The sequence below is a fragment of the Festucalex cinctus genome, chromosome 15 (genome assembly GCF_051991245.1).
Source record: "Festucalex cinctus isolate MCC-2025b chromosome 15, RoL_Fcin_1.0, whole genome shotgun sequence".
Lineage (NCBI taxonomy): Eukaryota > Metazoa > Chordata > Actinopteri > Syngnathiformes > Syngnathidae > Festucalex > Festucalex cinctus.
In genome coordinates, this window is record NC_135425.1 from 26,065,768 (window position 1) to 26,088,575 (window position 22,808).

Genomic DNA, 22,808 nt, shown 5'->3' on the forward strand with positions numbered 1-22,808 from the left:
TCACATGTATAAACAGAATGTCCGGTGTTCCACAGGGCTCAATTCTGGGCCCCCTGGGTTCCATCTGTTTTAGACAAATAACTGAAGAAAAATTAAGAAGCGATCCGCTTCTTGCAAGTTAACCATCTCACTGCTTTCAAATGTTTCTTGGCGTTCAATTCCGGGGGCGCATCCCTCTTCCTTTCCTGCGAGTTCCACCTTTTAACCCACGACTGGGGGGAGTAACCCGACTCGGCGGCCACTCCACACGGACGACATGGGAAACTTGTGTGGGATGATAAGAGACCAGCGGGAAATTCAACATCAGTCACGGCGACCTTTTTTTTTTTTTTTTTTTTTAAAGGAATCTTGCTCGACTTGGCAAGCGGTGCCGACACGTCGAGACTCGTCTTTCTCGCGGCCGGTTGTCTTATTTGGAAGTGAGCGACGGTGTGGGTGAGGGTTCGTGCGCTTAATTAAGCAACCTTCGTCGACAAATCTGTTCGGTAAAAATAAACAACCACCTGTGGGCTGCCTAGGACGGCAAAAAAAAAAAACTGACTATGCCCATTTGAATGTTAGCACAAATGGGTTACCGTTCGGTTTCAGAGCTCAAAAGCGATAACGTTTGGAACGGATTTCAAAACGCGCCCCCGTACGTTCCAATGTGGACACCATATGCGGGATACTCCTCCACTGATGATGTCATTCTCGTGTAAAAAACAACAAATGGCGGATAGCCAAGTCGTCGTTTTTGTGCAAACTCCTTCGGTTGTTTATGCTTTTACAGCAAAAATTGTTTTGCGTGATGTCGTTGTACAGTCAAACCTCGATTTTCGAACATAATCCGTTCCAGAAGGCTGTTCCAAAAGCGAATTGTTCGAAATCCGAAACAATTTAAACAAATTAAATGAGCGCAGTTAAGCTCGCGTCATTTAGAACATCACTTCCGGTTCGCGCTCTTATTGCGAAACTAAATGGTGACACTTCCGGTTTCGGGCTTAGCAGCGCAACATCAACTTTACGAGTGCTATGTGGTAACGTGCGGATGAGGAAACACCGCCCAAACATTCGTAACAAACATTTTAGAAGGAACAAGCTATAGCTGATTCTGGCAAGAAGGTGACAGACAAGAAATAAGGACAACAGGACCCACCAGTCGTTGACGCACACGTTAGCTAGCGCCAGACTTCCTGCTGCTATCGCTGCTGGCGAAGACTGACACTCGGCGAGTGAGTCGCGTTCAGGTACGCTCGGCTTTTTTCAGTTCGAGAGACGATTTTTTTGGGTCGAGTTCTGAGACATAAAATTCTCGAATTTTCCGGTCGAGAATAGAAGCGTTCGAAAACCGAGGTTTGACTCTACTTGAATCACTCGGCATTGTCACCTCTCCTTGTGTTCGTCTCACTGATCTGTATATATGACTGGATAGCCGATAGGTGGGTTTCATGTGACGTCACGACAGATGGGGGACAGGAAGTAACTTTCCACTTCCGGCTTTCAGGATCAATCTTATGATCCTATTCAGTAAAATTTTATTTGCATCAAGCAAGAGTTTCCAAATCCATCCCCAAGTTTCAGATTTTTCTGGTGGACTTTAATTTGTACATCGAATCCTTAAAGGTGACATGTAACAAGAAGAGTTTGTTTACATTGAAAACTCTTAGTGAATTATCTTTTCTTGACCTTAATTGAATCTTTCTTGTGCCTTTTATTTTTTTTGTTTTGAAAAAAGAAAAAAAACCTTTCCGCTTCCGAGAACCTGAAACGGGGGCGCGTGTATACAACCAAACGACTTTCTCAGGCAAAAGGGGAAAAGCCGTTTGGCGGGCCGGGAGGTGCAAGTGCGCTTGGGGAGGCAATAAATTTCAACGGGTCTTGTTTTGATCGGCTCCCTGGAGAAGCTTTTTTTTTGTGTCACATGACCCGAACCCGCCTGCGAGTGCAACTGGAGATCTTTTGGCGTTTCCCAGGCTGGGGCCGGGAGTGCGTCAAAAGAGTGTTTTGCGCGGTTTATCCCCGGTTACGCACGGGCAACTTTTTGGACCATCGACGTCAGTTTACCCGCACGAGATGGAAGTAACCTCAAATATGGGGGCCAATGAGTCCCCGAGGTCGCACATGCTCGCACCCTGGGGTCTTTTAGGCATTCACGTCTGCCGCCAGGACATTCCAGCAGATTTTATTTGATTAGTGGTGGATTCTTCTACTGTTAATGGCCGGGGTTTGACCCAAAAAAAAAAAAAAAAAATCAGAACAACAGCGCCACCCGGCTGGTTGTGGAACAACGTGGTACTACACCAGTGTTAATTTTGACTAGAATTTTTTAGTTGCAGTCTTTTGACTAAAATTAACCCATTTGCTCCCCAAAAACGTATAAATACGTTCTATTTTAAATGTATTGTGTCCCAAAGACATATTTATACGTTTGTTTGTTTTTTTATGCTAGATCATACAGAAAGGGTTTGACTTTGATGCAGTCTCTCAACTGCAAAGAACGGTTGGAAAAAAAAGGTAGTTATTACACAAACGACCAGCAGGTGGCAGCAGAGTATAAGAGACCATCCAGGGCCATGTTGAAAACAAGCTTTTTCCCCGCAATTCTAAGCAGAGGGTTTGTCAGAAGAAGAAAATAAGAAACTCAGCAATGTTTTTCTTAGCCCCAGTTTCATGTAAAGGATCATTGTGGCAGTTTGTCACTTTGTTACTCACCACTGCCACCTCTGGCCCAAAGCGTAACTGCAGCATCTGTGTTTTTGCTCGTTCATCGTGCGCGTGCGAGTACGTGGCCGATCTTTAAAATGGCCGCCACAGTTGACAAACGAAGACATGACTTCAAAATGAGGTAAGAAACGCACCTTGAAAGTCATACAAATTGGTGGACGTCTATAGAAAACGAATAAACAGCTCAAGAAGCCATGTTTGAAAAGACGCAGAAAGACGGCCATTTGAGCTGCGAGCAACCATTTTAGAGTCAATTAGACCATTTTCCAAGGGTTATAAAATGATAAACGAGTGTTTGGTATTTGGTATATAGGTCATGAGAAGATTGCAAAACAACAACAACTCAAGAAGCGATGCTTGAAAATAAAAGACACAGATGTGCCATTTTGTTTTGAGGGTTTTTTTGCCCGTTTCCAAAGACATCTAGCATCACATTTGCACATTTTCCTTAGAAATATACACAAAAAAAAAAAAAAAAAGGAGAAGTGAAGTAGAAAGTGCAACCTCCACCACAAAAGATGTTGCTTCACATCGTAGGAGGAGCAGAAGGAGCAGGAGGAGGAGGAGGAGCTGAGTTAAGCGACCAACTTCCCTTGCAGTCACTTGCCGTCAGAAGTGTGCGAGCACAAGTGAGCGTGTGGCGGCGTCCAATTGCAAAAAAAAAAAAACAACTTTTGGTGGGGTTTTTGCACGAGGGTCTTCGAATCTGCTGGGATGTGACTCTCCACCGAGGCTTGAGGGGACCATGAACGCCACCGCCTCCTCCGCCTCCTCCTTCCAGTCGCCCGCCATCCCGGTGGTCATGTTCCTGTTCGGCGTGGTGGGCAACGTGACGGCCATCGTGGTGCTGCGCATCTCCCGCAAGGAGCAGAAGGAGACCACCTTCTACACGCTGGTGTGCGGCCTGGCCGTCACCGACCTGCTGGGCACGCTGCTGGCCAGCCCGGTCACCATCGCCACGTACGCCCGCGGCGGCGCCTGGCCGGGCGCCGAGCCGCTGTGCCAGTACTCGGGCTTCGTCCTGCTCTTCTTCTTCCTGGCGCAGCTGTGCATCCTGTGCGCCATGTCGGTGGAGCGCTACCTGGCCATCAACCACGCCTACCTGTACAACCGCTACGTCAACCAGCGGCTGGCGGCGCTGGCGCTGCTCACCATCTACGTCAGCAACGCCGGCCTGTGCGCGCTGCCGGGCCTGGGCCTGGGCGAGGTCAAGCTGCAGCGGCCGGGCACCTGGTGCTTCATCGACTGGCACGGCGGCGACAACCGGACGTCGGCCACCGCCGCCTTCAACCTGGCCTACGCCGGCGTCAACGCGGCCGTGGTGCTGGCCACGGTGGCGTGCAACGTGCTGGTGTGCGGCGCGCTCATCCTCATGCACCGCCGCTTCGTCCGGCGCACGTCGCTGGGGGCCGAGCGGAGCGGGAGCGGGAGCGGGAGCGGGAGCAGGCGGCCGCCCGAGCGCGCCCGGGCGCAGCTGGCTCGCCGCTCCAGCCTGCGGCGGCTGGCCGGCGCCGAGATCCAGATGGTCATCCTGCTCATCGCCACCTCGGCCGTGGTGCTCGTTTGCTCCATCCCTTTGGTGGTGAGTCGATCGTGAACGAGGACGACGACGAGGACGAGTGGCCGCCGGGTCACGTGACGTCACCGCCACAAAATGACGCTTCAACCAAACTTGGAACGGATTCCACTTTGTTTGAAAGTCATTCGAAAAGTACTTTTGTTGTCGGGACTGAGCATGCGCAGTCCATTCCGGTCACCATGTTGGTGATATATATTGTGATTATAAACACTTTCGCATCCATTTTATTATTTAAAAAAAAATGGCTTTGAAAAAGTGACTGAAACATTTTTGTGCGTATCATCACGTCATGCGTCAAAACTGTAAAAATATCAAATCAACTGGAAAAGCGTTGATCTTAAAAGCGGTTTGGACATTAACATATACTGACACTTATTGTGATTTACAGAACTGTCTCAGAAAATTAGAATATTGTGATAAAGTCCTTTATATTCTGTAATGCAATTAAAAAACTAAAATGTCATATACATTCCGGATTCACTTGGAAACACTTGTAGGTGTTTCCAGTTAAGTGATTTTCATGATATTCTAATTTTTTTTAGATAGGATATTTGAGTTTTGTTGAAGCTGTAAGCCATAATCAGCAATATTAAAATAATAAAAGGGTTGCAATAGTTGATTTGTAATGAATCCAGAATATATGACATTTGTTTTGCTTATTTACTTGCGTTACAGAAAATAAAGGACTTTATCACAATATTATAATTTTTTTGAGACAGTAATTGTCACTTTTAGATTCATTTAAATATTAAGAAAAAAACTTGACAAGCTTTAAAATCGACTTTTTTTTTTTAAGGGATACTTCACTCATCGAGCCATTTTCAGCAGTAAAAAGTTCGTCCACAGTGAATTTGATAACTCCATTTTTTTTTATATCTCTTCTATAATTGATAACTTTATTACTAAAAATATATATATATATTTTTTGTAAAAGGGAGAAATCACGAGCAGCGGAAGCAAGAAGCCCGGAGAGGGTTGAAGGGAAAACTTCCCATCAAGAGCCCGTTTTTCTTGGCCGCCCGCCTTGTCGTCGCTTCCGCCCGAATTTTCTCTTTCTGCTCTTGCTGCCTTTTGGCTTTTCCATGTGAAAAAAAAAATGAAAGCTAGGAAACTAATCCCTTTTGATTCTAGATAGTACATAATTTTGCGCTTACAAATTTGATTAACTGATTCTCAGTGGGGGGGGTTTAATGTCACAAAATCGATTTTATTTAAGTTATTTTATACCAAATCAGTTGGGCTCCAGTGAACACCAACATACAAGAGCGAGAGAGAGAATCGATTTGAAATGCCCTAAAAATTATTTGATACTGTCTTGCACTTGTTTGTGCTCTGGGAACGTTGTTCATGTTGTACCTGATTTGGCCACTTGGGGGCAGTGTGGTTCCGTGCGTTCTGATACACGGTGAAGTTGTCGAGAGTAGAAGGGAAAAAGTCACGATCAAATTATGCTAATAAAAGTTGTTTTCTTGCAACGTAGGAAGAAAACATGCCGTTGATTAATGTTAGAATGCTATTTTGTTATACATTCCCGAAGCGTTTTGTATGAATAGCCGTTCTTTTGAGGGATAAAAGTGCCGCGAGTAGCATGCTAATTAGCATTAGCCGGTCAGACCGGAGTAGATCATGATGATTATACATTTGTTTATAAAATGAAGCGGAAATCATTGTCAATCAAATCATCACCCGTACTGTCGAGTGTCCACCCGTTAAGGGACCCAAGACTTTTTTTTTTTTTGTCTTTTTGACTAATCAAGACTTCTGTTTTGGTCTCCAGCTGCGGATCTTTGTCAACCAGCTGTGGAGCGACCACCAGGAAGAGTCGACGGGTCTCAACAAAGACCTTCTGGCCATCCGCATGGCCTCCATCAACCCCATCCTGGACCCGTGGGTGTACATCCTGCTCCGGAAGACGGTGGTCCTCACGCTCGTGGAGAAGATCAAATGTCTGTTCTGCAAGATGGGACGCGGCCGGCCGGGGGCCCACGGCGGCGGCGGCGGAAGCAGCGGCGGCCGCTTCCGCTGCGCCGGCGTCCGCCTCGTGTCCTCGTCCTCCGTCGTGTCGCGCGACTCGCCGTCGCTGGATTCGCGGGGCCGCCGGGGGTCGGCGTGCGTCTCGCACGTTTTCCTGTACCCGGCCGAGGGTGGGACGGGTTCCTTTCGGGAGGGGGCCGACGTGGGACGCGTGTTACAGACCCCGAGGGGGTCGAGGGGGACTCGGACGTCGGACCCGAGGTGGCCCGTGGAGGGCGCCAAGCCGGCTTTGCAGGTGTCGCTTACGGACGGCACGGCGAACGTCCAGGAGAGATGCATTTAAAAGACTCGCAGCTCGTCTCGGCAGATGTAAATATTTGTATTTTTTTGCCGGGATTCAAATGGCCTCAAACAATTCAATACGTCATCACAGGTTTGACTCCCAATTATGACTCAGCGACCGTGTCCGTTTATTTGGACTGGATTTACAGTGTTGCCGGGATAATTCGGGAAAATCCGCAAAAAACAAAGACCATAAATATAGATATTTTTCAAATTACCATTTCCATACTCTGTAAAACTTACCAAAAGTATAGTGAACCCCTGTACCAAGCAGGTTTCTTTTTTTTCTTTTTTTGTAACCGATTCTGCATTATTTGCCACCATCATGGTACCAAGGAACTATGTTGACATCCGTTGAGGAGCTTCATTTGGATCCAAGTAGTGCTTAGGGGTGCACCGATCACTGATCCCCGATCTTTGAGGAAGTATGACCTGCCGATCCCGATTTTTGCCGATACCGATACAGCATATACCTTCAGTGTTCCAATCTTGTTTTATCGGAAAACATTGAACAATATCAGCGAAATACTACAAACGGTTGTTTTAAGTGCACATCAAGTCATTCTTTCAAATAAAAAATGAAAATCCTATTAGTCATCTTAGCAGAAGAGGACAGCGGCTGACTTTTTTTTTCCAGACCTCTGAGAAAGGGAGATAAGATTGGTGGAAAAGATCGGTTTATTTTTAAGGGATCGGCCCATCACCGATCTTCCAAAATTAAAGGAAATCGGGGCCGATAAATCGGCCTGCAGATCGATTGGCACACCCCTAGCTACTTTGTGAAAATCTTGTGCAATGAAACTATGTTGAGATACATTCAAACGCTTGGAGGAGAAGAAAAAAAAAAAAAAAAAAAAAAAGTAGTGCTTTGGCACCATTATGCGGCAATTGTGCATCTATTTTTGGAGGCAACAATTGTAATATTAATTACAAAATAAAAATTATGTAATATTCATTTTGTCCTCCAAATGTGTCTGTCTGTTGGCTGTATATATTTAAAAAAAAAATAATAATAATCCTACCTTTGCTTTATTTCAACGTTTCCCTTAGCACCTGTTTTCACGCTTGCTCACGCACTCCTCCAAATAGTTCTCATCTGAAGTGTAGTAACGGACACATAAAACAAAAGACAATCAAACGTCGATTGTTTGAACAGCAAAATATTTGACAAAATGATCATTTTGTCTGCTAGCTTAATGCTAACGTATCGCGCAAAGAGCCATAGACGGGCGGACAACAATTAGCATAGCTGTTAAGGTGAATTCTAAATCTTCAAACATTACAGGAGTTAATTTAACGCCTTACCGTCTCTGCCTCTTCTTTTGTTTTTTTTCCTCTCTGCACTACACTGCATTTCCTTGGGTAGAGCTCGGTGCTGCCTGGCATGTTGTGGCCCAATGTGGTACTACACTGGCGGCTCAAAACTCTTAAATTCAATCTTGCTGGAATACTGTAAAAACAATAATAATAAAAAAATTATTTAAAAACCTGCGATGCAACAGGGGTTCACTGTACACAAATATTCAAATTTCACTTGCAAAAAGTTCTTCTGGTATTTTTCCGCGATTGTTAGCTACACTCTACGTGACGAGTAAGCTACTCAAATGTGAATGTTGCAAGATGCCTAATTTATTTTTGCGTATGAAAAACGTGCAGTTTATGACGGTCTTCTCCGTGAGAAGGTGCAAATATTTTTTTTCGTCTGGCGTTCGGGGGTTGTTGAGCGCTCGCAATGTGAACGTCCACGTGATGTGCTGTCGCCATGAAAAAAAGCAGCCACGCCAAATCTCCACCGTTGTTTTCATGTCATTTCAATCGCTCCATCGTCATTGTAGAAAACCGACATTTGAAAGAAACCGCATGACAACGTGTGACAACTCTCCACATTGTACAAAACTATAACAACAAATAAAATTGGAAAACATTGTCAACAGTCTGTTTTTTTCTTTTTTATTTTAGTTGGTTTTATTTATTTATTTTTTGTTTGAGAAGTAATTCTCATTTACAAGTCGAAAGGGGTCAGTGACCTATATATCAAATATTAATAGCAATTAATCCTTTTATTATCATTTCACAATATACATTATCATATGGAAGCCCAAAAGGGTCAGAGTTCAATAAATAAAAATGAAATGGATTAATAATATTAACATTACATTGTAAAATGAGGTATTATTATTATGAAGTTGTTGATGCTGACCTTGAATTACTTCCCGTTTACGCTCTTCTTCTTTCAAATGTATAGTGGCAAACTAAATGTGTTGCCATCTAGTAGCCGGCAGTGGAATCACACCCAAAATAAACAGGACGCAAAACAAGGCGAATGAATTATAAAGTGTAATCTGCAAAATAGCAAAAAAAAAAGAAAAAAGAAAATGGGGCACCCCACGAAAACAGTACGTGACAGGGAGCGGCGGCCCCATCTGTGGCAGTAAATAAGTTCCGAGGTTAAGTACGCAATCAGGTGATTTATTGCAGTTTTGCCAGTGCGTGTAAACATCCTGGATGGCTTCAGCCTTGGGGGCGGATTATTATTTATCACAGGTTATGTCACTTATTGATCCTGTAGAACTAGGACAACCAGTCTGGACCGCCTATTGGCTCCACAATTTCAAATTCAATCACTCTATCTCGCCTCTGTCGTCTTGACCTCGGTATGATCTTTGTGTGGGATGTCGGATTGTGTTTTACGGCTCTCATATATATATATATATATTTTTTTACAACCAAGCAGCCATTGGGTACACGGACGCATTCTATTGACATGCTGGTCATGGTTGCACTGCAGAAGCTAGAGAACAATAAACCATTAGAGAGGCTGTGAAATATGCGATATGTCGCCCTGAAGTGGATTGACAAGCCATAACAAGCCATAACAAAGGCCACGCCCCTCCACCAAAAGCAACATTTAGTAAACAGTCTACTCATTATACTATAATAATGATTATACGATGCAGAAATGCTGAAAAAAATACAAATAAAAAAAATCAACACATAGCACCGCCGCCACCACCACCACCATCATCATCATCATCATCACTTTTTGAGTAATTTAAAGATTAACTGTCATTTTTAAAAAAATAATTATCGAGGCCATTTAAAAAATTTTTTTTTTTGATGAATCTGTGGTGATTATGCAGCCATTCGCTCGGGTTGCTTTGATCAGGAAGGCATCCAAATCTCATTTGACATCAAATCCAAAGTGCGATCAGACACGGTTGCGTTGTGGATTACTGCCACGCTATCACTTTTGTCTTTTTTTTCCTTTTTTTTTGTGACAAATCAAATTAAGCTATCATGTCTGCAGATCAGTACATTGTGTATTCCAGGACAAAAAAAAAAGTTTTGAATGACTATTAAGGTCATGTAACACTTAAAAAATGAACATAATTTGTTTTTAATTACAGCCAGTCAGCTGGAAAACTTGCAGCGTACGCGCATAAACCCGAATCACTCTTCGCACACAAAAAGACGACTTCCATTCATCTTCTCATTATGTAACTTGGAGGGGGCGGGGCATGACGGTGTGTGAGAATCAAACTTCCCTCATACATATACAGGGAAAATTAAATAAAAGGGAAACGTTAACAATTTGATTTCAGTTCATTTATTTCCCAGCGAGTTGTGCAATGGTGTAAAAAAAAAAAAAAAAAAAAAAGTGTCTTAGGAACTGTTACCGCAATTTCGTCAACGGACCGACTCCGACTGACTTATTAAAAGTCCATGTAAAGCGTAAACAATTGACACTTTATGTTTTATTTAATTGTGAAAAATCAGTCATTGGATCTCAACTGTCACTCAAATCCCTAAAAAACAAACGCTATGTTACCGCCACTCCCTCCGCTCCACCTCCACCCTGTAGTGTGCGTGCACTCGCGGCCAACAACAAGGCGCTCTAAAGCAACCACGCAAGCAAGCTCAAATCCCTTTTTTCCCCCCTTCCTTTTTTTACTCTTTTGTTTTTCTCACAGTGGGCGCACAATGAGGCGCTCTAAAGATGCCATCAAGGGAAGATGCATTTTCGCGGCTAGCTAGTTAGCTAACCGCGAGGCCAGATATCTGATGCAAATGTTGGCATTAGCCTTTTTTTTTTTTTTTTAAATCCGGAAAACTGAAAAACAGTTTCCCGCTGTATCTTGACAAATCAAATAAAACCAAAAAAATTGAGATGACATCATCAATATCTGTTTGATGGCGTGCCATGAGACTTTTTTTTTTTTTTTTATGTAAATGATGTGCCTTAGTTCCACAAAGTCAATGACCTCGTTTCTAAGTTCCTCATACATACCTTCAGAGTCTTCTCACTTTGACAAAGTCTTCGTGCGAGGGTTCCGCCGCGTCCCCCGACGCGCCCTCCCCCGATTCCAGCACGTTCCCCGCGGCGTCCACCACCAGGGCGCCCGGGCCGAGGGGGCGGCGGCCGCCGCGCGGCTGGCGCCGGGCGACGGCTTCGCACGCCGCCACGACCTCGTCCGACTCAAAGTCAAAGTCGGCGTGGAGCTCCGGGGCGTCCGGGAGCCGCCGGTCGGGCGCCTCCTCCTCCCGACGCCGGAGGTTGTCCCCGGCGGCCGCCTTCTGCCGGCGTAGCGTCTGCGCCCACGCCAGGTCGTCCTGCCACAGGGCGCGCTCCCACGGGCGCAGGTGGACGGCCACCTGGAAGGACCGCAGCGCCTGTGTCCAAAAAAACGCAAGCTGTGCTACGGTTGATCCAAACTAAACAAAAACAATTAACACTTAACGTATTTAAAGCAACAACATAACTTTGCCTTTGGAAAGCCTGCTAGCTTGACGATAAGACACAATTCAAACTGCTGAGGCAGGCTAATGAAACGAGCTTTAATAACATGGAGGTAAAATCTTATCTTTCTAGCTAGCGAGCTACAAATTCTCTTTCACTCTCTCTATCTTGCTAGCTAGCTACCTAGCTACAAATTCTACCTCTCTCTATCTTGCTAGCTAGCTACAAATTCTATCATCTATCTTGCTAGCTAGCGACAAATTCTTTCTCTCTCTATCTTGCTAGCTAGCGACAAATTCTCTCTTTCTATCTTGCTAGCTAGCGACAAATTCTCTCTTTCTATCTTGCTAGCTAGCGACAAATTCTCTCTTTCTATCTTGCTAGCTAGCGACAAATTCTCTCTTTATATCTTGCTAGCTAGCGACAAATTCTCTCTAGCTTGCTAGCTAGCTACAAATTCTCTCTCTCACTATCTTGCTAGCTAGCTAGCTACAAATTCTCTCTCTCTTTCTTGCGAGCTAGCTAGCTAGCTAGTTAAAAATCCTCACTATCTTGCTAGCTAGCTAGCTACAAATTATATCCCCATCTTGCTAGCCAGCTATAAATTCTACCTCCATCTTGCTTGCTAGCCAGCTACAAATTCTATCTCCATCTTGCTAGATAGCCAGCTACAAATTCTCTCTCTCTCTTGCTAGCTAGCTACAAATTGTCTCTCTCTCGCTAGCTAGCTACAAATTCTCTCTCTCTCTTGCTAGCTAGCAATTCTATCTATCTATCTATCTATCCAAAACCAAAAAAACCTCGAAACACGACTGGACATGCCTGAGTTAAAAATAGATGTTGTCGCACCACCTCCCACCTCCCACTTGGGTGCATCATGTGCGAGGTGTGTCTGTGTTTGACTTTCACCGCTTTTTGATTGTCTTGGCCGTGAGACTGGTCGCACAAGAGGAACAGAAGGAGGGTTTTCATTTCAGAGCTTTTCTCTTGACGCCGATGACGTGAGGTTTTACTTTCAAACCGGTTGAGATGCAAGTTTAACTTGAAACGTGATCACACTATGAACTCAAATCGCTTCCACATAAGAAATGAATGAAAATACCTCCCCCAAAATTAAAACGTATTCTAAAATGTCTTTTAATAAGGAAAATAGCATTTTGTGTACTTATATTGTTCTATGAAAATATAGTAATAACATAAATAACACGTCAAGATTTGAACAGTTTGTGCATCATAATTCATTGCAGCGCCTTCTGGTGTGCGCAATGTGGCCACCAGGAGGCAGTATAATACAGTCAGGGAGACACAAACGAAGAAGACTTTCACAACTACAGTAACTCAGGAATTTGCAGTCATTGTTTTTTTAACGGTCAATTTTCACAAAAGGATGAATAATATATGGCTGTGACTATTTTTATATGTGCCACTTCATTTTTTATCTTTGTTTGTCCGTTTCTGGTTCTTCCTGCTGTGTAATGAGTTAAGTTTACTGCGCAATGCTCGTATCTCAGTTTTGCTCGACGGCTCGTATCACGATAAAATTTGTCAGTCAGGTCACTCCATTATATTAATTCAATTTAGTTTTTTCATTTTCCTGTCAAATTAGAAGGTATGTTATAATAACCAATATGTAGGTATAGAGAGTACATTTCAGACTTTTTTTTTTTTTTTACTTTCACAAGTACAAGAGTTGAGAACATCTTTTATCAGACTATTTACTTTTTTTTTTTTTTTTTTTAAACAAGCTTCTGTGCTTGTGTACAGAGTGCAAGCTGTGCACGCCCAGAATATTCAAGATGGGGCACGTTTGACGGCCATATTGACAGCGGGTGGCGCCGCGGGCGCTGGCCGTGTTTGGCTTGTTTGTAGTAAACAGGCGCAAGCGACTGATCTAACGGCTTGTCAAAAAAAAAAAAAAAAAAAAAAAAAGCGATTTATGTCATCGGTGTCCAATTTTCAGGTGGCACAATGTTCCGGTTTGTGTTTTTTTCTCTGTTTTTGCTCAAAACATTGCACTTTTCACCTGCGCATTTGCTTGTTTGTAGTAAACAGGCGCAAGCGACTGATCTAACGGCTTGTCCAAAAAAAAGAAAAAAAAAGAAAAAAAAAAGCGATTTATGTCATCGGTGTCCAATTTTCAGGTGGCACAATGTTCCTGTTTGTGTTTTCTTCTCTGTTTTTGCTCAAAACATTGCACTTTTCACCTGCGCATTTAAGTTACATAACAGGCAAAATAAGATATTACATTTTCTAAAGTGCTGACATCGTGAAAACTGTTATTTTAAATGGCAATAATAGTGATAGAAATGCCATTTTCCTACTGCATATGTGTTGAATAATTTGGTGGGATTTTTTTTTTATTTTTTATGGAAAAAGTCCAAAATGTGTGTGACTGCTTGATGAACAAACATAACATGAACATAACTCCATGTTTATTATTTATTTTTATTTATTTATTTATTTTTTTGGTATTTTTCAATGTAAAAAACTGGATTTGAAAGAAACATTAAAAGTCTCTTCTTTCATTTCTATCCATTTCCGTTGTGCCGCAATTAGCATTAGAATATCGTTTCATCATTATTCACATTCCTGGTGAGAACACTGGCAAAAAGAGCTTTTTGCAACACGGCCCTGGTTGATATCTTATACTCTGCTGTCACCTACTGGCCGTTTTTGTCATGACTACCATTGCTTCAATTGCTCGATGCAGTAGAGAGGCTGCATCAAAGCCTTCTGCACACGCTAGCATAAAAAAACAAAACAAAAAAACATTTAAATACGTCTTTGGGACACTAACAACATAATACATTTTTGGGAACAAAATGAGTTAATAATATCATTAATATCATGTAAATATTTTGTATATTAATTTAACTATCTAAAAATAAAGTAACTAAATATGATTTAATAATTATTTTTTTTAAATCTTAATAATGAAATTATTAATCAATTAATATTTAATTTCTGAAAAATCCATATTATAACATGCTAACGATACGTCTGATGACAACAAGCAACAAGGTCGAGCGCGCAGGTGGGCAGTTTTTGCCAGCGCGTTAAAAACGCCAACTTGGGAGCTGACGTGACGTGACGTGACGTGATGGCGACTCACCAGCTCGACCTCCCCCATGCTCAGCTGGGCGCGGCCCAGAGTCTGCCAGCCCTCCCACCACACCGGCCGCAGCTTGACCGCCGTCTCCGCCGCCTTGACGGCCGGGAAGACCTCCCGCAGGGTCGTCAGCACCTGCGGCCCGACACCAAGACGGAATCAAGATCAAAATCAAATGTCACGCAGCCACCACTCAGAAAATGTTTGTCAAATTGGCCCGAGTGACCGACGCCATTGTTGATGTGGAGATCTGATGGGCTGGATTGGATCGGCAGATATTTTGGATTTAATGCAAAAATCAGTGATCAGATGGAATGTCATCATTTGCATATCGATTAATGACGTCAGTGATCTGATCCATAAAATACAAATATTACGACAAACACAATCTCATTCACTCCAGGAACGTTCTGTGCTGCCACCGTTAAATTAATAATCCAAAATTTTTGCATTACATGCAGTAAGATTTTTTTTTAATATATATTTTTAAATAATTTAGTTGTTTTTTTGTTTGTTTTTTATCTATTTTCCATTTATTTAATGTTTATCAGCGGGGTTTTTTTTTTGGGGGGGGGGGGGGGGATTTTTAGGCTTTTATTATTATTATTATTACTATTTTGCTCCAATGCATTTCAATTGGTGTCAATTATATGCAAATTTTCGCATTACATATAGTGATTTGACATCAAATCCAAAGTGTGATCAGACACGGTTGCGTTGTGGATTACTGACACATCTTTTTTTTTTTTCTTTTTTTTTGTGACAAATCAAATTAAGTTATCATGTCTGCAGATCAGTACATTGTGTATTCCAGGACAAAAACAAAAAATGTTTTGAATGACTATTAAGGTCATGTAACACTTAAACAATGAACATAATTTATGTTTTTGTTTTTTTTTTATAATTTTGTGGGGGGTATTTATTTTCCATTTATTTAATGCTTATCAGCATTTTTTGGGGGGATTTTTTAGGCTATCATTATTATTATTATTATTATTATTATCTTGAGCCAATGCATTTCAATGGGTGTCAATTGTATGTAAATTTTCACATTATATATAGTGAGATTTTTATTTTATTTTTTAATAATTTTGGGGGGGGGGGTTATTTTTCATTTATTTAATGTTCATCAGCGTTTTTTGGGGGCATTTTTAGGTTTTTATTATTATTATTATTATTATTATTGGTGGGCCATGTGGAAAACCCTGTGAATTGGAGAGTTCTGCGAGTTTGACCTGGGCCTTCATCTCGTGCAGCAGCGGGTCGTCCGGAGTCAGCTGAATGGCCTCGTCCCACTTCTTCACGGCTTCTCTGTGCCTGGAAAACAAACAAAAAAACAACAAAACAAACAGCCGTGACACGTTAACATCTTTTTTTTTTTTTTTTTTTACACCTGCTCGGAATCTTATTGTTGGCTTTGATGACCCTGAACGAGACCCGATATTTAGAATTTGCAATGAAAAGCCGAGTGTCTCGACACGCATGTTTGACTTGTGCTAATGTTATGTAAGCTAACAAAAGGGCCACCTGTTGACTTAGCGAGCGAAGCCTTGCATGATATCACTCGTTATTGACAGATCCGTCTTGCATAACGTTGTCATATCGGCTTAGCCCAAAACGCACGAGATTTGGCAGCAATCCCACAAAAACTCGAAAATGGCTGCTTCAAACCAAAATGGCAGACGTTCTGTGTCTGCATCAACTTGGCTTTTTTTTTTTTCCTTCTTTTTTTTTTTGCATTTGTGCTGACTGATGTTCATGTTTCTAAGTACAACTGGTTTAAAGGACTGAATTAAAAAACAAAAACAGTTTTTTGGTTGCAACTGGACAAGACGTGTAAGACGTCTTGGATCTTGATAAAAACGGCCAAAATGACTCTAAAATGGCCGATTCAGGCTTGCCTGACGTCATACAAAGTGAGCAATGTGCAATCCCAACATGTTCATCCGTCTAGTTTGTAATACAGAATTCAAAATTTGGAAACAATCAGAAAAAAATCTTCACGAGTTCATCTTTGAAGGACCCTGGAAAAAAAAAAGGACAAACTGACTCTAAAATGGACGCCTTAAATCAAAAACGGCTCTCATGTCTCGTTTTCCTTTTCAGTTCAAAACAAACTTTACTGATGAATTAATTGTGTGCAGAGATAAACCACAATGTAGACTAGAACCATGTGAACTGTTGACAAAGACGATGAGAAAAAAAAAACAAAAAAACGAGGCAACGAGGAAGGAAATGGACGTGTCGAAACTCTGAACAAACCACCAAGTGGACCGCGTGAACAAATTGCGCAACGTGCGCTTGGTATAGCTTGTGTGAAAGGTCCACGCTAAAAGCAGGTTACTGTGTACACAGTTGGCGGGCAGGTCAAACGGGGCAGACAAATACAAGCGCAAGTAAAAGGTCCATTAGTATAAAAAAAAAAAAAAAAAGTTAAACAAGAGCTCGTCAGCCCTAATGGACATTTTACCGGTTTCCCATTTGGAGTCGAGCTGAAAGATTTTGAGAAATAACTTAATTGTATTCTACTACATTGTGATGTCGATTTGAGTTTGATTTAATTATTCAGCCCTCGAAAAAAACAAACACACACAGTTCACTATGGCAGACTTCAGCGGGTCAAAAAGGGTCAAGGAGACGAAAACCGCCGGCCTCTCTGACCACACGCTCGGATCGCATCTAAAACGCCCGCGGGCGCCGTTAACGGCGGGCGTCATTTCCGTGCAAATGCCGTTCGTTACGAGGCAACAGACGGCATTCGATCGGCGTGGATTGCAGGCGGGGTTATTGGCTGAGTCATTGGGAATCCGCTTGTAAGGGGTCAGCTGAGATCAGATAACAGCTCCGAAAAACGAGAGCGTGTCATGCAGTCCCGGATTTGCGCAACCGGACAAAATCTGAGCCGAGTTGGTTTGAGGACACTTGGAAACAGCCAAAAACGGCCGTTAAATAGCCGCAAATACAGCAGACTTCCTGTTATTTATTTATTTAGCAGCCATTGATTCTTGACTTTTTTTTTTTTTGGAGGGTCAAGTCACGAAAGACATCTTTTACAAAAGCTCGCGTCACGGGTCAAACCGGCTTCAGGGACAGAATGTTCAAAATATTCCAAGAATCATCACAAAATTCACCGCCACACAAAAAGTTGTGACCAAAACTCAAAAAACATGATAATGCTGTGTGTCATTTACATGTCTAAACAAACAAACAAACAAACAAACAAAAGGTTTCTACAAGGGCTGTTTTGTGTCATGAATCTGATGTTTATTCTATTTATTTATCTGTATTTATTCATTTATTTATTCACTCGTCTACTCCTTGTTATTAATTTATGGATGTAAATTTTATTTACTTGTATATACAAAAAATACTTGTACTTGTTTTTCTTATCTTATTCTTTACTGCACGACCGATTTCTGTTTCATGTACAGCATTTTGTATACAGCAATGCTTTTTTTTTTTTTTTTTTTTTTTTTTTTAAGTGCTTTATAAATAAAGCTGAGTTGAGTTTAATCTTAATATCCAAAATGATTAAAGTGTGGTTTTATAAAGTACAATGTATACAATGCTAATCTTTTTCCTATTAAAAAAAAAAAAAAGTTGTAAAATGTTTTGTTGCCGTTTTGAGAAGGATTAATTGCATTTCGATTCATTTCAGTGGGGAAAGATGACTTGAGATGCGAGCGTGGTCGCGGAACGAATTAAACTCCTCGTAAGTCAGGCACAACTAGAGCGCTTGTGGACGTTTTTCTTTGCGATGGCGCCACCTATTGGCCGTTTTCCACCAGTGCACGCTGGACCAACACCACCAGCAGCAGTCGAAACGAACGAACCTGTTTTGTTGGGCCAGCACGGCACCCTCCTCCTTCAGCGTCTTGCTCTTGGCGGCGCAGTCCTCCAGCAGGATCTCCCGGCGGCGCTTGACGGCCTGCTGCCAGTCCACTTGGCCGTCGCCGTCGCGCCGCTGCCGGTCCGCCGCCGCCGCCGCGTCGTCGTCGTCCGCCTCCGCGAACTGTAGAGCCGCAGACTTGGAGACCTTCTCGCCCGCTTTCCTCTTCCAGCCAAAGGTCGCCATATCCCCCGGCGAGAGTTTGTGGTCGGTTCAACAGCCGAACCTCCTCTCAACACTACAGAAACCGACACGTTGGACTTATTTAGCCAGCTGCGTGTGACGTGATAATGTATAACGATAAATGTTAACACATACCACGGAAGCGGTTGTCAAACAAATGTACGAGTAATCATGTTATCCAGTAAAGAATAATGGGAGAGTTGGATGGACCGACGTCGACTAGTCATGCCTGGAGTAAGTGATGACGTAATCAAGAGGCGACCGTTGTTATGTTGAGGTAATAATGTTTTGCTTTTTGGTCGTGCTTTGCCCTAAAAAAAAAAAAAAAAAAAAAAAAAAAACGTTTCTGGTATGACTGGAGAAGCCCCATTTACCTTGGACGCTATATGGTAACCAACACAGAGTACTTACTTTTATTTTTCTGTTCCCAAATTAAACGTAAACATTTACTACAACAAAAAATATCCCGTCACTCTCCAGTCATGACTAGCCAACTTCATGCTGTGTCCGCTTCCGTTTTATTTTATGCATTAATTACTGCATTGTCCTTTACGTCTGTTTTTTTTTTTTTTTTTTTTTTAATATATACATATGCCCAATGAAGACGATTCTGATTCCGATTAAGTCCGGATATGGCCTTAAAAATATTGATCGAATCAGGAGCAAACGGGCTTTGCCAGCGCCATCTTAGTGAGAGTCATTGCGCGTGCGTAAAACTCACTTCCGCTTCCAGACGTATAAACCTCACACGGCCACTGTTGTTTATCTATTGTCCATTCAAACTAACACATTATTTTTTGCTAAAACGCGTTTTCGGGGAGGTATGTACATTGAATATTGTTGTTGGTTGTTCCCACCATCTTTTTTTAAATGTTGTATACTTAAATGAAATGAAAGAAAACGAGTTAATTTCTCTAGTTCTATGTGATCCAGGGGCCGTTTGAAAGGCAAGTGATTGCCACCTCCATCATGGGGAAAAGATACTACTGCGACTACTGCGAGCGCTCTTTCCAGGACAACATGCACAACAGGAAAAAGCATCTATTCGGTGTGCAGCACCAACGAGCTAAAAAGGCCTGGTTTGACCATTTCAGAGGTACATGGCAACAGTCACTTGAAACATTTGACTTTTTTTCCCACTGTATAATATTGCCCTTAAAATGTCACTTGTTGTTGTTGTTTTTTTATTATTATTTTGCAGGCTACGCAGAGATTTTAAAAGACGAGCAAGCAAAGAAACCTTGCAGGAAGTACCTCCAAAGAGGTAACAACAAAACACATCGTTCTTGCTTGGCCAGCTAAAACTGAAAAGTTTGACAATGTGACTGATAACATTTCGTCATTTGTGTTTTAGGCATTTGCGATTTTGGCCCCAGCTGCAGATTTTCACACATGTCCGAGGCTGAGATGTTCAATTTACAAAGAAAGGTGCAAGGTAGGCGACTCGCCGCATGAGGGCGCTGTTAGACACAAAAAAAAACTCGTCACAATTAGAATAAAATACACATCAATGCAGTTGCCATCTCCCCGGCCATCCATTCATCCTGTCTACATGTAAAGCCAGTATATTAAAAAAAAAAATGTAAACGTTATGCAAAAAGGAGTCCAAAGAGAAATGCGTCTTGTTGAAAACGTGTCCTGTCTGTCGTCTAATTGCCGGCGTTGCTAGTAAATATTTGTGCTCGGAGACAGAATGTAGCGACGCTTCTTCTTCTTCTTCTTCTTTTTTTTTTTTTTTTTTCCCCCCTGCGAGCCAGCGCAGTAAATTTGACAGTGCGACGCATCGTCTCTTGATGTATTTTTCGCCATAAAAGGGGACGTGTGTGGGGATTTGTTACTTGATTAGAAAAATACGAGGAGCCCCGCAGACCACGCGCCGCTTGTCAAATAAAAAAAAAAAAGGGGACGTGAAACAAATACCGTCTAGACGTTTGTAAATAAGTCATGCCGCTGGCTCTTTGCCTTTTTGGTTGTCCGATGCAGTGTTTCCCCAACATTTCTTGCGGCAAGGCACGTATTTGACATGAGAGAAATCTCACCGTGCAACACCACCAAACAAAAAAATGTCACAAAAAAGGTATACATACTGAAGTAATGAGTGAAATGTACTTACTGCGACGTTTGAGCCTCAACAGGTAGAAAACAGAGGTCACTTGAGGTCACCTGCTGCCATCTAGTGGAAGAGAATGGAAGTGTTCTGCCTGCCTGTCACTATACATTGCTGGAATAGATAATGTACAAAAGTAAGCGACTCGTTTTCATAGTTTTTTTATTTATTTCTACAAAATCACATAACTTAAAGTCCATTAGCTTGATGCTAACTCACAATGTAAAATGGCATAAACAGGCTAATAAAACTAGCGCCAATGTTGAGGTAATTTACAGTCTGCTAGCTTAATGCTAACTCACGACGGAACTAGCCTGGATGTTGCTGTATTTGTGTATCGAATCGAAAGCACGTAACTCACGAAAATCCATTAGCTTGCTACGAACACAGTGCAAAATGCCAAAGACGAGCTGGTGAACCTAGCAAGCTTCCATGTTTTGGTAGCTTCAGCCGTTTGTTAGCTTAATGCTAACACACGCAATAGGTCAAACTAGCCTTAATATACGCGGTGTTTGTGTAGTGGACCAAAGCACATAATTTACGAAAAGTACGTTAGCTTGATGCTAATACGCAATATAGAACACCATAGTTGGGCTGACAAAACTAGCCTCAATGTTGTACTAGTTGTGTATTTAGCCAGACCACATAATTATCCAGTCTGCTAGCTTAATGCTAACACACGTTGCAAAACATCATATATGGGCTAACAAAACTAGCATTAGTTTTGCCGTAGTTGAGTATTTCAAGGGATCTTTGACTCATTGAGCCATTTTCAGCAGTAAAAAGTTAATATTTTGTCTGTAATTAATGTGGTAACTTCATTATTTTTCATATACAATTAGTACCTTTTAAAAACAAATTTTACAACTTGCTGTCGACTGATGATGACGTCACTCGTGCTGAGGAAGTAGGTAACGGCCAATCATGGCTCAGTTTGTTGACCAAACCCAGAAAACAGGTGAGTCGTGATTGGCCGTTTCCGACTTCCTCAGCACGGGTGACGTCATCGTCAGTCGACAGCGAGTAGAAAAATTATTTTAAAAAATAAAATAAAATTAAATAATGAAGTTATCAAATTAATTCTGGACAAAATATGAACTTTTCACTGCTGAAAAATGTTCAGTGAGTCAAGTATCCCCTTTAACAGCACAGCGACACACGCAAGAAAGACATTGTAACGATACGATTATGGCCTACATTCTTTATCCTCTGTGGAGAGACCCATTTGTGTATTATTTCCGTCTGCTTTATACTGCCCCCTGGTGGCCTGGATGCATCATAGGCATTTCACGCATGAGTTCACAATGCACAAACGGTTTAATTATATATATATATATATATATATATATATATATATATATATATATATATAAAGAAGTGTTCTTTCTAAAAAAAAAAAAAAAAAAAAATTTTTGTTTAGGGTGGCTTGTTTCAAGGAATTTCCAATAATTTGACTCTATATTATCTGTAGTTAAATAAATAGTCATTTCTCTTCCCAAGCCACGAGGTGTATTTGCGCCATTCTCCACCGCCGAGTCTTTTGGGAATTGAGTCCAGACGCGTGTAAATAAGTCATGACCGTGTCTGGCAGATGAGAGACGGCGCTCGGAGGACCCGAGCGAGGCCGAGCCCAGCGCGGAGGCGTGGCTGTCCACCAGGGAGAGCAGGAGAAGAAGCGGCCGGGTCAGCAAAGGGTAACGCACGGAACGCTCGCCCGCGCACGGCCGATAAGTCCCCCGACTTGAATGATTGAATCCCGTGCAGGGCGCAAGACGAGCGGGAGGAGGAGGACGAGCGGACGCAGGGCGACGTCCCGCCGCAGATCTTCTCCATTCCGGACCTGCCGCCATCGCTGGTGCCGCCTCCCCCCGGCGGCTGGAAGGTACACAGCAACGTGCAATGGGGATGAATCGGACCATATTAGCGCTTTTCAAATTGGACTTTTTTTTTTTTTTTTTTTTTTTTTGCTAATGTTTAAAAAAAAAATAGGCTATTTTGTGACAATTGTTTTAACAAATGCTAAAGGACAAAGTACTGTTAAATATATATATATATATATATATATAAAAAACTTCACTCATTGACTTTCAGCCATTTTCACAGAAGAAGCAATCCCCCTTCACATTGTGTTATATTGATATAAAAACATGGAACCTACCAAAACAAAGATTAGAGTCTCTTCTT

The 22,808-nt window shown here is 42.1% G+C and overlaps 4 protein-coding genes across 12 annotated transcripts in view; 2 read left to right on the top strand and 2 right to left on the bottom strand.

The window, feature by feature from the left end:
• map1b (microtubule-associated protein 1B) overlaps positions 1-8,050 on the bottom strand; it is a 32,135-nt gene extending 24,085 nt beyond the window's left edge. Inside the window, exons 1-2 of the mRNA XM_077498356.1 lie at positions 7,904-8,050; positions 7,621-7,694 (exon numbers count right to left, since the gene is read on the bottom strand). The gene's annotated coding sequence lies outside the window, so the exon portion shown is untranslated. The remainder of the gene's footprint in view (positions 1-7,620; positions 7,695-7,903) is intronic.
• Positions 3,212-8,529, top strand: ptger4b (prostaglandin E receptor 4 (subtype EP4) b). The gene is made up of 2 exons (XM_077498357.1): positions 3,212-4,285; positions 6,060-8,529. Exons 1-2 carry the CDS (start codon positions 3,449-3,451, stop codon positions 6,597-6,599), a joined length of 1,377 nt encoding a protein of 458 aa, XP_077354483.1. The 5' UTR covers positions 3,212-3,448; the 3' UTR covers positions 6,600-8,529.
• Positions 7,906-19,217, bottom strand: ttc33 (tetratricopeptide repeat domain 33). 4 transcript variants are annotated; one of them, XM_077498361.1, is made up of 6 exons: positions 18,653-19,217; positions 18,279-18,572; positions 15,681-15,762; positions 14,449-14,580; positions 10,887-11,269; positions 7,906-8,048 (listed from the first exon to the last, which is right to left on the bottom strand). In XM_077498361.1, exons 2-5 carry the CDS (start codon positions 18,518-18,520, stop codon positions 10,889-10,891), a joined length of 837 nt encoding a protein of 278 aa, XP_077354487.1. In that variant the 5' UTR covers positions 18,521-18,572; positions 18,653-19,217; the 3' UTR covers positions 7,906-8,048; positions 10,887-10,888. The 4 variants fall into 4 exon arrangements, with proteins under 4 accessions (XP_077354487.1, XP_077354486.1, XP_077354484.1 ...); XM_077498360.1 differs by lacking the exon at positions 7,906-8,048 and having other exon boundaries at positions 8,620-11,269; positions 18,653-18,828; positions 18,929-19,217; XM_077498358.1 differs by lacking the exon at positions 7,906-8,048 and having other exon boundaries at positions 8,620-11,269.
• On the top strand, positions 18,235-22,795 carry zmat5 (zinc finger, matrin-type 5). Of its 6 annotated transcripts, none has more exons than XM_077498365.1 (6): positions 18,235-18,906; positions 19,451-19,613; positions 19,719-19,781; positions 19,872-19,952; positions 22,216-22,318; positions 22,389-22,795. In XM_077498365.1, the coding sequence occupies exons 1-6, from the start codon at positions 18,904-18,906 to the stop codon at positions 22,531-22,533; spliced, it is 558 nt and encodes a 185-aa protein (XP_077354491.1). In that variant the 5' UTR covers positions 18,235-18,903; the 3' UTR covers positions 22,534-22,795. The 6 variants fall into 6 exon arrangements, with proteins under 6 accessions (XP_077354491.1, XP_077354493.1, XP_077354494.1 ...); XM_077498367.1 differs by having other exon boundaries at positions 18,235-18,794; XM_077498368.1 differs by having other exon boundaries at positions 18,235-18,541.
• The last annotated feature ends 13 nt before the right edge of the window (positions 22,796-22,808 follow it).